The sequence below is a fragment of the Elaeis guineensis genome, chromosome 2 (assembly GCF_000442705.2).
Source record: "Elaeis guineensis isolate ETL-2024a chromosome 2, EG11, whole genome shotgun sequence".
NCBI lineage: Eukaryota > Viridiplantae > Streptophyta > Magnoliopsida > Arecales > Arecaceae > Elaeis > Elaeis guineensis.
Genome location: NC_025994.2, coordinates 78,884,502 through 78,897,489, shown reverse-complemented (window position 1 = coordinate 78,897,489; position 12,988 = coordinate 78,884,502). Strand labels below are relative to the sequence as shown.

General features: G+C 38.6%; 1 protein-coding gene across 1 annotated transcript; it reads left to right on the top strand.

Annotated features, from left to right (window-relative positions):
* Positions 1 to 339: 339 nt before the first annotated feature.
* LOC109506316 (putative disease resistance protein RGA3) lies at positions 340 to 12,702 on the top strand. The gene is made up of 4 exons (XM_073251148.1): positions 340 to 2,248; positions 9,741 to 11,148; positions 12,311 to 12,358; positions 12,446 to 12,702. Exons 1-2 carry the CDS (start codon positions 394 to 396, stop codon positions 11,096 to 11,098), a joined length of 3,213 nt encoding a protein of 1,070 aa, XP_073107249.1. The 5' UTR covers positions 340 to 393; the 3' UTR covers positions 11,099 to 11,148; positions 12,311 to 12,358; positions 12,446 to 12,702.
* The last annotated feature ends 286 nt before the right edge of the window (positions 12,703 to 12,988 follow it).

Below are 12,988 nucleotides of genomic sequence, written 5' to 3'. Positions count from 1 at the left end.
CCAGCAGGTAATTGTGAACAAACCGTATGGACTCCTTGAAATCTGTCTCGTGACGATGGGCTTTATGGTGGGAAAGAGTGGCTAGAAATTTCTTGTGGGATATCGAGTAGAGTTTGGATCCTACGGTGCCTCTTTTGCACCGTACAGCCTCGGTTGCTGCCACATTAGCTATCTATCTCCGTGATGAATGATGTGGCGGTGGTTGAGCGCTGTACAGCTCTGCGCGGTGCAAACACACGCCACAGCGGATTCCCACTAGAGTCAATGGCTTTGCTCTCATCTCGTATTAGATTCCTGCATTGATGCATGGACCGTGTCACTGATAGCCTCGGAGAGAAATCAGATCTAGCTATCTCTTCCTTTGCTCCTGGTCCCAACTAGCGTAAGAAGAAGATGGCAATGATATTGGATGCCTTCGTCTACAAATTTGCACAGCTACTGGTCGAGTTGGCGAAGGAAGAGGTTGACATGCTCTTGGGTGTGCCTGGCGAGATCAAGAAGCTTCAGAACAAGCTCCGTAAGATCAGCAAAGTCCTTGCTGATGCCGAGAGGAAGAGAATCAATGATGAAGCCATTAATGACTGGCTCAAGGAGCTCAAGGATTTTATGTACGATGCCGATGACATCCTCGATCTCTGTCGTATCGAGGCCGACAAGTGTAGTGAAGTTTCTTCATCCACTTCTTCGGTATGCTCCCCTTTTCCCCTTCTCTCATGCTTCCGAAAGCCTCTACTTTCTCATGAGATTGGCTCAAAGATTAGAGAACTCAATCTAAAGCTTGAGCAAATCTCTAGGGGGAGGTCTGAATTCAATCTCCAAAACAGTTCCCCTGACAAGCAGAAAGTGACATCTCAAAATAGTCGCAAGACATCTCCTGTAGGTGAGATTGATATTGTAGGATCTGAAATCGAAGAGCACACTCAGAGCTTGGTTGATTTGCTAATTAAGGATGACACACGGGGAAACAATCTTGTTTTCGCAATTGTGGGTGCCGGGGGGATTGGCAAGACCACACTTGCTAAAAGGATATATAATGATCAGAGGATTCAGGAGGAGTTCTCAAAGAAGAGATGGGTGTGTGTGTCGCAAGAGTTTGATGAGGTAAAGTTGCTGAAAGATATCTTGGATGGTGACAAGAATGATTGTGCCGGTGATCAGAGTAAGTCCTCACTTGAGCCCAAAGTGGAGACAAGTCTTTGGGGTAAGAAGTTGTTTCTTGTTCTTGATGATGTTTGGACGGCAAAGGTGTGGTGTGACTTGTTATGTAACACGTTAAAAAGTTGTGCCGCTGGCAGTAGGATCCTCGTCACTACAAGAAATGAACAGATCACGAAGCAGATGAGGGCAGTGAACACCCATCAGGTCCACAAACTGTCTTTAAAGGATAGTTGGTTATTGCTTTGCAAGAAGGTGGTCTTGATAGGAGAGGAGGGAGAGATCCAGCATCTCAAGGACATAGGGATGGAGATGGTCAAGAAATGTGATGGCCTCCCTCTAGCCATTAAAGCGGTTGCAGGGGTGCTATGCACAAAGGAGAGGACCAGGAGAGCTTGGAGTGGTGTTCTTGAAAGCACCGCATGGTCCACGTCTGGGCTTCCTGAGGAGGTCAAGGGAGCATTATATTTGAGTTACAAAGACCTACCAAGCTATCTGAAGCAATGTTTTATATACTGCTCATTATTTCCTGAAAACCATCAAATTTGGATGGATACTATTACTAAACTTTGGATTGCTGAGGGATTTGTGAAAGCTGAGGGGAGCTCGACGATGGAAGAGATAGCAGAAGATTACTACAAAGAGTTGATTATGCGAAATCTTCTGCAGCCACATGCTCCGTATATATGCCAGATGCATGACCTCCTGCAGAGTCTTGCCAGGTATCTGGCACGAGATGAGAGCTCGGTTGTCTGTAAGGTGGACGAAGTAGGCAGCAGTAATGGGCCGATGAAGCTGCGTCGTGTATTTGTCAGCAATGTGCATGAAGTTGGCACTAGCGGGCCAACGACGGCAATCACTGATGTCTTAGTAAAAAAAGACACACTGAGGACTCTAATGTGGAATATGATGCCCATGTCTGAGACTCAGATGGATGTTATTTTTCATAAACTTTCTCGTTTAAGAGTGCTGGATATGTCTCACTCGCGAATTCGAAGTTTGCCGGATTCTTTAGGTAACCTTATACACCTGAGGTACCTAAATATCTCATTTACCCAGATAAGCATGATACCGGAAACCATAGGGAATGTTAGTGTCACGCCCCGAACCCAACACCCGGGTCGGATACGTGATGGCCGCACACTCCTTAGAGCAAGCCCTAAAGAATATGCAAGGCCAAAATAAATCATTACAATCTTATCAACCATAATATTTAATTTCAACAGTAATTCATAAAACTTGCATAATAACAATTAACATTCCTTCAATTCTCTGATCAGATACTATGACACTCTATTTATCCTTCTGCTCACCCGTAAATCCAAGCCATAGCCAATCTAAGTCATCCTGCAACTCTGAGAAGAAAAAGAAAGATGAAGGGGTGTGAGCTTTACAGCCCAGTAAGAATTCCCATATCACACTGATATAGTAATATAGTCTGAAAATAAGGATAAGCAATAAAATATAAAATCTCATGTTCAATGTCCAGAATAATGCAAACATTGATAAATTTTCTGTCTTGTCAAAATAGATGCATCATCATATGTTAACCGGTGAAACACTTTTGTTCAACAATTGTTTCATATCTTATCTTTCATTTCTCCTTTCATAATCATATGATTTTAACATTTTCTTTCTGGCTCTGGACTATCCAAGTCTATACCTCAGTCATCATCCGGATCGAATCCATTTAAAAAGTCTTTCAAGACTGTCCCAGGATGAGCTCCTGGCCGGCTGTCCCACGTACCAAAGCCCGTGAGAGGCTGTCCCAGGCATAAGCTCCTGGCGGGCTGTCCCAGGCATGAGCTCCTGGCCGGCTGATCCACCTGTAAGCCAGTGGGGGCTGTCCCAGGCATAAGCTCCTGGCGGGCTGTCCCAGGCATAAGCTCCTGGCCGGCTGTTCCACATGACAAGGCTAGTCCATACCATATATCTCTTTCTTTTCATTTAATCATTATGTGTTGATTTCATCAATCAATTCTGTCTTGCATTATGATCAATTCAGATATGTCATATCCATATAATCATGCCATCAATCTCTGATATATATATATTGACATAACATACTCATGCTCAAAATCAAATAACAGTATCTCAGGTATAATAAATTCATCGATCTCAAATTCGATAACGCAAAACCAATAATGCAAGACCAACAGTAAAATAGCATATATAATAGTGATCATGTACAGGGATTCTTACCTTTACCGGTGACTGATCCAAACACAGAAATCAATGTTCTTCTTTGATTTATGAATTTCTCTAACAAGATATTCCACTCGATATCATATGCAGACAATCATCTCTTCATAACCCTGATCAATATAAAAATCACATATATGGAGAAAATTATCGATAATCGATCTGATAACACAAATCTAGGATCTCTCTTAGAATTAACCAAAATTAGGATTTACCTAAGTATCTGGATCCTCCACTGATCCATAAGACTTCTAGAGAGAGAAAATCCCTGAAGAGAGAGAAAATTCTAGAGAGAGAAAGTAGAGAGAGAAAGTGAAGAGAGAATCTTCATATTTTTTTTTCGATGAGGCAATCATGATCGAGATCATCAAAGGTCCTATCAGGGTGACTCAATATGAATCAAGTGTTACAAATTTCGAATAGGATCGAACTGGGATCAGATTTACTGCACGAATTTCGGAGCAACCTCAGATCATCTTATTTTCATCTTCAAGTTTATTTTAGGATTCATGATGCAATCAGAGAGAAAGAAAAGATCCTAGAGAGACAAAATCCGTAAAGAGAGAGAAAAGTCTAGAGAGAGAATCTAGAGAGAGAAAATATAGAGAGAGAAGGTAGAGAGAGGAGAGAGAAAAGAGAGAGAAAGAAGAGAGAAAGGAGAGAGAGGAAAATTCTCTCTCTTCTTCTTCTTCTTATTTTATTTTATTTTATTTTTTTATTCTTTTTCTTTTTCCTTTTTCTTTTCTTTTTTTCTTTTTCCTTTTCCTTTTTCTTTTCTTTTTCTTTTTCCTTTTTCTTTTCTTTTTCTTTTCTTCTTCTTCTTCCTTTCTTCTTTTCTTCCCGCGGCCACCATTGGCTGAAACAGGGGAGGACCGTGAGGTCCCCCCCCTCGATGGCTCGGGCTCCGACGGCTTGGTCGGAGATCCGGCAACAGGTGGAGGCGGCGGTGAGCAATGGACGGCCGGCGGCGAGGTTCGGCCGGCAAAAAATCAAAAAGAGATCGGAAAAACAGGGGATTTCTTGTTCATGAATTTTCCGGCAAAGACGGTGGCCGACGGCGAGGCTTTGGGCCAGGGGAGAAAGGGAAGAGGGAGAGGAAGAAGGGGAGGGGCTTACCTTGCTCCGGCGGTTGAGAAGAGCTCCGGCGAACCCCCTTTTCTTCCGATCAACCATCCACGGTATCCTTTGAGAAAATTTCTCAAATACCTCGATTTTCCTCAAAATTTTTGTTGTAGTTTCCTAAGAGAGGACGGGGGATCTTTATACTGGAGGTTTCCTACCCTAGCCGGACTCTTTGAGTCCGATTTTGCCGGAATCGTGAAGGAAGAAGACTCCGGCTAGGAGTCTTCCTCCTCCTCTGTTTTTTTTTTTTTTTTTTTTTTTTTTTTTTTTTTTTTTTTTTTTTTTTTCTGGGTCGTTACATTCTCCCCTCCTTAAAATAATTTCGTCCTCGAAATTAGGTTATGTCGTTTGAGATATCTATTTCAAAGTATACATTCTTCATGTCATTCTCAAGCTTACAATAATGTCTTTTATTTCTCATGATCTTGTTATAACAAAAATTATTTGAAATCTCAAACTCATCCCTTCTTATTGATTTCTCAACTTTTTGAAGAACTGTAATATTTTGGACTTGTATTAATATACCACCATTACATTTCACTCAAAATTCATAATTATCTCAGACTACCCTTGATAGAAAATAAATAAAGAAAGGTCGAACATTGGACAATCTTCACGATTATCGATTTCTTTCTTCTCTTGACCTTCCAATAAATTTTATATGTAGACTCTCATCTTAAGAAAAATCTCAATCTTCTATATCAGTTCGAATAACAATATTAGATTTTAAAAAATAATATGAGATCTATGTCAGAACATTCTAAGTTTGAACTAATATCAGAACTATCAAGCTGTTAATAAACTTGAGATATCTAAGATTTCTTGGCATTATCTACAATGAAGCAACCTACTAACAAAAATTATCTGACTATGATCAGATTAAAAATTATTCTTTATTAACAACTAATGTATTCCATAATATCTTCAGAATCAAAGAATTAATATTTCTAATCAATTTAACCCACCATGCTTTTGCTGCGCACTTTGATCTTAATTTATCAATTTATATAATTATATCAAAGATAAAAATATCCTTATATGTTAGATCGATCCAAGATAGATCCAACCTTCAAATTTCAGATAAAACTTAGGGCAAAATTTTAAGTTTCTTCATCTTTACTACCTTTGGGTATAGCATATAAAAATTAAATCTTGATCTACTTCCTATATTTGAAATTATTGTATAAGTTTCATCACTCTTTCAAGAATCCGACATGTCTAGAATCGATTGGAGTTAACCTTAGATTTACCTTACAATTATCTAGATAATTTCTAAATCAATCTTTCTTTTTAAAAGAATTAATTCTAACTTGACAAATTAGAAGAACTCAAGCCAACATCTTTATAAATAGAATTAACTTGATTATTTCTTATAGAACTCTCTTCATCACAACCCTTAATATTAATCGATAAATCCATACAAAATCTTGTCCCTTGTATAAGTAATTCAAAATTTAACACTAGCAAAATGTCTTAGTTCAATTTAAAAAATATCTAAACTTTGACTTGAATAATTAATACACTTCACCATCCTCAACAAAAAAATTAATCCACAGATAATAATTCGAATTATTAAAGATTTCATCATAACCTGTATATCATACTCTGACAAAAAAAAAAAAAAAAAAAAAAATTTTTTTTTCTAAATTAACAACAATATCAAAATACTTTTGATCCACTTAGAAAAATAAACTTTTGACTTGAGATTCAATGCAACTTGAAAGATAAGAAATTATATTCAAAATATGATATTTTGAGTGACCAAAGACTTGTACCAAGATGTGTATCTCGTATTCTCATAATAAAATTTAAGTATATTTTTTATTTAAAATTGAGTTTCATATATGATCCTCTTATAGATTCAATGTTCAAAAAAAAATATTTCTCTCTCATATGATGAAATTTCTTCTTAGACCATACCCTAATTAACTTTCTTTTGATAAATCCAAAATTCATAATGCTCAGTCAATTATCATCGAAATTAGAAAAAAAATATCATGATCTTCAATCATATAAGTTTTACATTTCAAAATCATCTAGTATACTCAACATAACTTATCAATACCTCCCACTTCATTCCAAGGTCAACTCTTCTTATATTCAGGCCACCCTACTAATTGAAATCCAAGATATAACTCGTCAATTTTATTATAGATAATATATGCCACTTATGCATAAATTTCATCTTACTATCTATTGATTTGAAATCTAAATATTGAATCTTCTCTTTTATATCTATCATGTTCCTCGTGATCAAAACCTAAGTTCAGATATCACTAGAATTACAATTCTGAATAATTATAACCTTAAACTCAAATACCACTTAAATCGTATTTCCTAGTGATCATAACCTAAACTCTAATATCATTCTATCATACCTTTAATGATCAAAATCTTAAACTCTGATATTATCAATCATACTCTAGTGATTATAATCTCAAGTTTTGATATCACTTATATGACAATCCCTAGTGACCTTAAACTTGGGCTCTAGTACTGTTCTGTCATATCCTAATCACTGGTATCATTTGCTCCAAATAAACGTAACCTAAGCTCTAAGCTCGGATGCCACTCCATCACATCCTACTGATCTTTACATAAAGTTTTAATATTACTTCATAATCTTAGGGACTTTAAACCTAAGCTCTGATATTATTCTGTCATATTCCAATCACTTATATCATAATCCCTAATGATCCTAACCTATGCTCTGATACCATTCTGTCACGCCCCGAACCCAACACCCGGGTCGGATACGTGATGGCCGCACACTCCTTAGAGCAAGCCCTAAAGAATATGCAAGGCCAAAATAAATCATTACAATCTTATCAACCATAATATTTAATTTCAACAGTAATTCATAAAACTTGCATAATAACAATTAACATTCCTTCAATTCTCTGATCAGATACTATGACACTCTATTTATCCTTCTGCTCACCCGTAAATCCAAGCCATAGCCAATCTAAGTCATCCTGCAACTCTGAGAAGAAAAAGAAAGATGAAGGGGTGTGAGCTTTACAGCCCAGTAAGAATTCCCATATCACACTGATATAGTAATATAGTCTGAAAATAAGGATAAGCAATAAAATATAAAATCTCATGTTCAATGTCCAGAATAATGCAAACATTGATAAATTTTCTGTCTTGTCAAAATAGATGCATCATCATATGTTAACCGGTGAAACACTTTTGTTCAACAATTGTTTCATATCTTATCTTTCATTTCTCCTTTCATAATCATATGATTTTAACATTTTCTTTCTGGCTCTGGACTATCCAAGTCTATACCTCAGTCATCATCCGGATCGAATCCATTTAAAAAGTCTTTCAAGACTGTCCCAGGATGAGCTCCTGGCCGGCTGTCCCACGTACCAAAGCCCGTGAGAGGCTGTCCCAGGCATAAGCTCCTGGCGGGCTGTCCCAGGCATGAGCTCCTGGCCGGCTGATCCACCTGTAAGCCAGTGGGGGCTGTCCCAGGCATAAGCTCCTGGCGGGCTGTCCCAGGCATAAGCTCCTGGCCGGCTGTTCCACATGACAAGGCTAGTCCATACCATATATCTCTTTCTTTTCATTTAATCATTATGTGTTGATTTCATCAATCAATTCTGTCTTGCATTATGATCAATTCAGATATGTCATATCCATATAATCATGCCATCAATCTCTGATATATATATATTGACATAACATACTCATGCTCAAAATCAAATAACAGTATCTCAGGTATAATAAATTCATCGATCTCAAATTCGATAACGCAAAACCAATAATGCAAGACCAACAGTAAAATAGCATATATAATAGTGATCATGTACAGGGATTCTTACCTTTACCGGTGACTGATCCAAACACAGAAATCAATGTTCTTCTTTGATTTATGAATTTCTCTAACAAGATATTCCACTCGATATCATATGCAGACAATCATCTCTTCATAACCCTGATCAATATAAAAATCACATATATGGAGAAAATTATCGATAATCGATCTGATAACACAAATCTAGGATCTCTCTTAGAATTAACCAAAATTAGGATTTACCTAAGTATCTGGATCCTCCACTGATCCATAAGACTTCTAGAGAGAGAAAATCCCTGAAGAGAGAGAAAATTCTAGAGAGAGAAAGTAGAGAGAGAAAGTGAAGAGAGAATCTTCATATTTTTTTTTCGATGAGGCAATCATGATCGAGATCATCAAAGGTCCTATCAGGGTGACTCAATATGAATCAAGTGTTACAAATTTCGAATAGGATCGAACTGGGATCAGATTTACTGCACGAATTTCGGAGCAACCTCAGATCATCTTATTTTCATCTTCAAGTTTATTTTAGGATTCATGATGCAATCAGAGAGAAAGAAAAGATCCTAGAGAGACAAAATCCGTAAAGAGAGAGAAAAGTCTAGAGAGAGAATCTAGAGAGAGAAAATATAGAGAGAGAAGGTAGAGAGAGGAGAGAGAAAAGAGAGAGAAAGAAGAGAGAAAGGAGAGAGAGGAAAATTCTCTCTCTTCTTCTTCTTCTTATTTTATTTTATTTTATTTTTTTATTCTTTTTCTTTTTCCTTTTTCTTTTCTTTTTTTCTTTTTCCTTTTCCTTTTTCTTTTCTTTTTCTTTTTCCTTTTTCTTTTCTTTTTCTTTTCTTCTTCTTCTTCCTTTCTTCTTTTCTTCCCGCGGCCACCATTGGCTGAAACAGGGGAGGACCGTGAGGTCCCCCCCCTCGATGGCTCGGGCTCCGACGGCTTGGTCGGAGATCCGGCAACAGGTGGAGGCGGCGGTGAGCAATGGACGGCCGGCGGCGAGGTTCGGCCGGCAAAAAATCAAAAAGAGATCGGAAAAACAGGGGATTTCTTGTTCATGAATTTTCCGGCAAAGACGGTGGCCGACGGCGAGGCTTTGGGCCAGGGGAGAAAGGGAAGAGGGAGAGGAAGAAGGGGAGGGGCTTACCTTGCTCCGGCGGTTGAGAAGAGCTCCGGCGAACCCCCTTTTCTTCCGATCAACCATCCACGGTATCCTTTGAGAAAATTTCTCAAATACCTCGATTTTCCTCAAAATTTTTGTTGTAGTTTCCTAAGAGAGGACGGGGGATCTTTATACTGGAGGTTTCCTACCCTAGCCGGACTCTTTGAGTCCGATTTTGCCGGAATCGTGAAGGAAGAAGACTCCGGCTAGGAGTCTTCCTCCTCCTCTGTTTTTTTTTTTTTTTTTTTTTTTTTTTTTTTTTTTTTTTTTTTTTTTTTTTTTTTTTCTGGGTCGTTACAGTTAGAAATCTACAGTTCTTGGAAATTCAGGGATGTCAGCACCTTTCTCGCCTTCCTAACTGTATCGTGAAGTTACACAACCTAAGGAGTCTTAGACTTAATTTTACGAAGGTGGTTGGGATGCCGGTAGGGCTAGGAAGGCTTCAAGATCTTCATACTCTCTGGGAACTTAATCTGCCGAGCAACCGGGCAGAGGGATGGTGCACTATTGAAGAATTGAGATCCCTCTCGTGTCTCACGGATCTCTCAATCGGTAGGTTGGAGTGTGTATCCAGCAGCTCCGAGGCAAGAGCAGCCGAACTTAGAAACAAATCCAAGCTTAGCTCGCTCGAGCTGCATTGCACGCCAGTTCTTCATCCCAGTGAGGAGAAGATGAAGAGAATCGAGGAGGTGTTTGAAGAGCTCCACCCTCCACCTTCTCTGGAACAACTGCAGATCGACAATTACTTCGGTCGTGAGTTCCCAAAATGGATGGCAGAGACATCTTCATCTTCATCAATTCTTTTCCCAAATTTGAGGCAGTTGGTTCTAAATGGTTACAGGTATTGTGAGCGGTTTCCACCTTGGGGGCTGCTCCCTAATCTACAATATCTTTTTATCCGTCATGCTGATTCAGTCATGGATGTTGGACCTGAGTTTTTGGTTGGTACTAGTAGCACTAGTAGTGACGGCGGCAGAGCAGCAGTAGATACCTCCAAGTATGCATTCCCCAGGCTGGAGACACTGATGTTTCGTCATATGTCTAATTGGCAGGAATGGCATTGGGAGAAAGGAACAGAAGCAATGCCATGTCTAAAGGACCTGTACCTTGACAACTGCCCCAAGTTGATGTCCCTGCCAGAGGGTCTCCTGCTCCATGCAACCTCCCTCACAAAATTGGAGATCTCGTTTGCAGACAGCCTAACCACAATTGAGAACCTCCTTTCGCTCAAAGAATTGCATGTGAAGTACAATCCCAACCTGGAGAAAATTTCAAACCTCCCCGCGCTCACAACCCTCGCGGTTAATAACTGCCCGAAATTGAAAGTTGTGGAGAATCTTCGATACTTGAAAAGGATGAAATTGATCGATTATGCGATGAAATCACTCCCATCATACTTACTGAAAGGAGTACATACTCCTCATCTGGAGGAGCTGGAGATCTGGTGCAGCATGGAACTGATAAGAAATATTTGCGAAAGCGACAGCCGGGAGTGGCAAATAATCCAAGGCATCCAGCAGGTGCATGTATACTCACAGGATGAATTAGTGCATGCCCTCTATAACAAGTCCCCCTTCAGCTTCACTACGAATCTCAACACCACCACCACCACCAGCAGTTCCAAGATGCCCTCAAGTAGCAGTGGCACTGCTCTCTAATATGTGCCGCCTCCACACTCCCTTTCAACCATGGTCTCTATTCTTGCCAGGTATATAGCTTTGACCAACCTGCCTTCAGTTTTTCGCTCTTCTCCTTCTTTCCTTCCAAGATGGGATATATTCATCAATCATAGCGACAGCTTACGAGATCTTTGCATTGCAGCACCAGCCAGCTGAATCCTTTTTTTCCCCGGATACATGTTTTAAAGTTTATTTTGATTGATTCTAAGAATGGAAAAAGTTTGTTAGAATTATTTTTCTGAGGAAAACTTTGAAATAATTGTTAAGCAGAGCATCTAAATGATCTAGAAGGACAGGGACTCTAAGCTTCCTTTTGGCCAGTGAACTTAGCAATTGGATCATTAATTTTTTTTGATGACAACAGCTATTCTTGTGGATTTGGCTTCTCATGACAAGCGGCGAGTGGAAACTGTAAATTATTATCAACATCCGATAACCTATAATCAGTTAAAGAAGAATTCCATGTGGCAGACATTAGAAACCTCAAGCACTTGGCAGCTGTTTTGTGGATTTGTTTCTAGCTTTAGAGATTATCCTGCTAAAACCCAAACTTGTCACAACAAAGATATAAATGTAGCGAGAATCTGTCACTTGCATCCAGAAGCAAAATATTCTATACTAGGGTGTGATCAATGACTTCAATGGACATGGATTCGACAAACTAGAGCTGCCAAATCATCTACTTTATCCACATTATAGGTTTTCAGCTTCTGAGCATAAGATTTCTGAATCGATCAAAAAAGTATATTGCTTGACCAAAAGAAAAGAGGTGCAAGCACTTTAAATCAACATCAAATTCTCAATCTTTATACTTTATGCTTACTGAACAATAGATTATAATTTTCAGCAATACCTAGGATTTGAAGCCTAGACTTCCTACAAGGAAAGCATTTAGGGTAAGGCCAACCAACTGCATTAACAACTTCTGGCCAAAACAATAATATAAATTTATAAAAATAATAAAATAACTAAATAAAAAAATGCTCTTCTTATTCTTGTTTCAGTTAAAATGTTTCATTTCAATGATTACCATGTATGGTTGATATTTTTGTTCCATGACTTAACTTTGCCGCATTTACCACCATGCCTGTTGGATTCAATTGCAACATGCACCTTTGTTTCAGATATATTGCGAATACTTAATTTCACGAGATCCACTTATCTGCGTATATCTCTTGCCCAATGTTGCAGAGCCTTAGAATAATGATGGTCGTTTATGTTGCTATCAACAAGTCCAGAGTAATACAGAACTATCACTTATTGTGCTGCTTTGATGCTTAATCCTGAAGCTTACATATATGATCTTGTTTCTTTGCCTGTGACCAGGTTCTGGAAAATGAAAAGCTGGAATGGCATCTCATTAAAGCTATATTGGAATTCAACTTCCTAAAGAAGTTTATGGGATGAGAAGAATGGGAACTGGGAAGCTATGAATATATGACTTTCTGGAAAGCTTAAATTGTCATAGCTCGTGTTTCTTAGGACCAATAGGAAGTTATTCATAGAATAACATTTTGTGAGCTCTTATATTTTAAGGTCTGCAATGCTTTCGTTGCTCTTATAATGTATGTTTTGACAATAGATGACGGTTCTAAAATTTTGACTCTGTCTTAATTGATTGATAGATGACTAATATTTCATCTTTATCTAAATGTACTGATTTGTTGTAATGAGAAAAAGTGGAATGCATCAAAGCAGGGGATGACCAGTACATGGTTTTGAAAATGGCTGCCAAGGATGGACTCTCCAAACTTCAGGAGACTCTAGAGAAGTTCTCTACCTTCTGGGCAATACAGTTATCTATATTTACTCTTTCCTCAAGCAGCACATGTATTAAAAATTGTCTTCCTTATGCAATGCGTACCATTT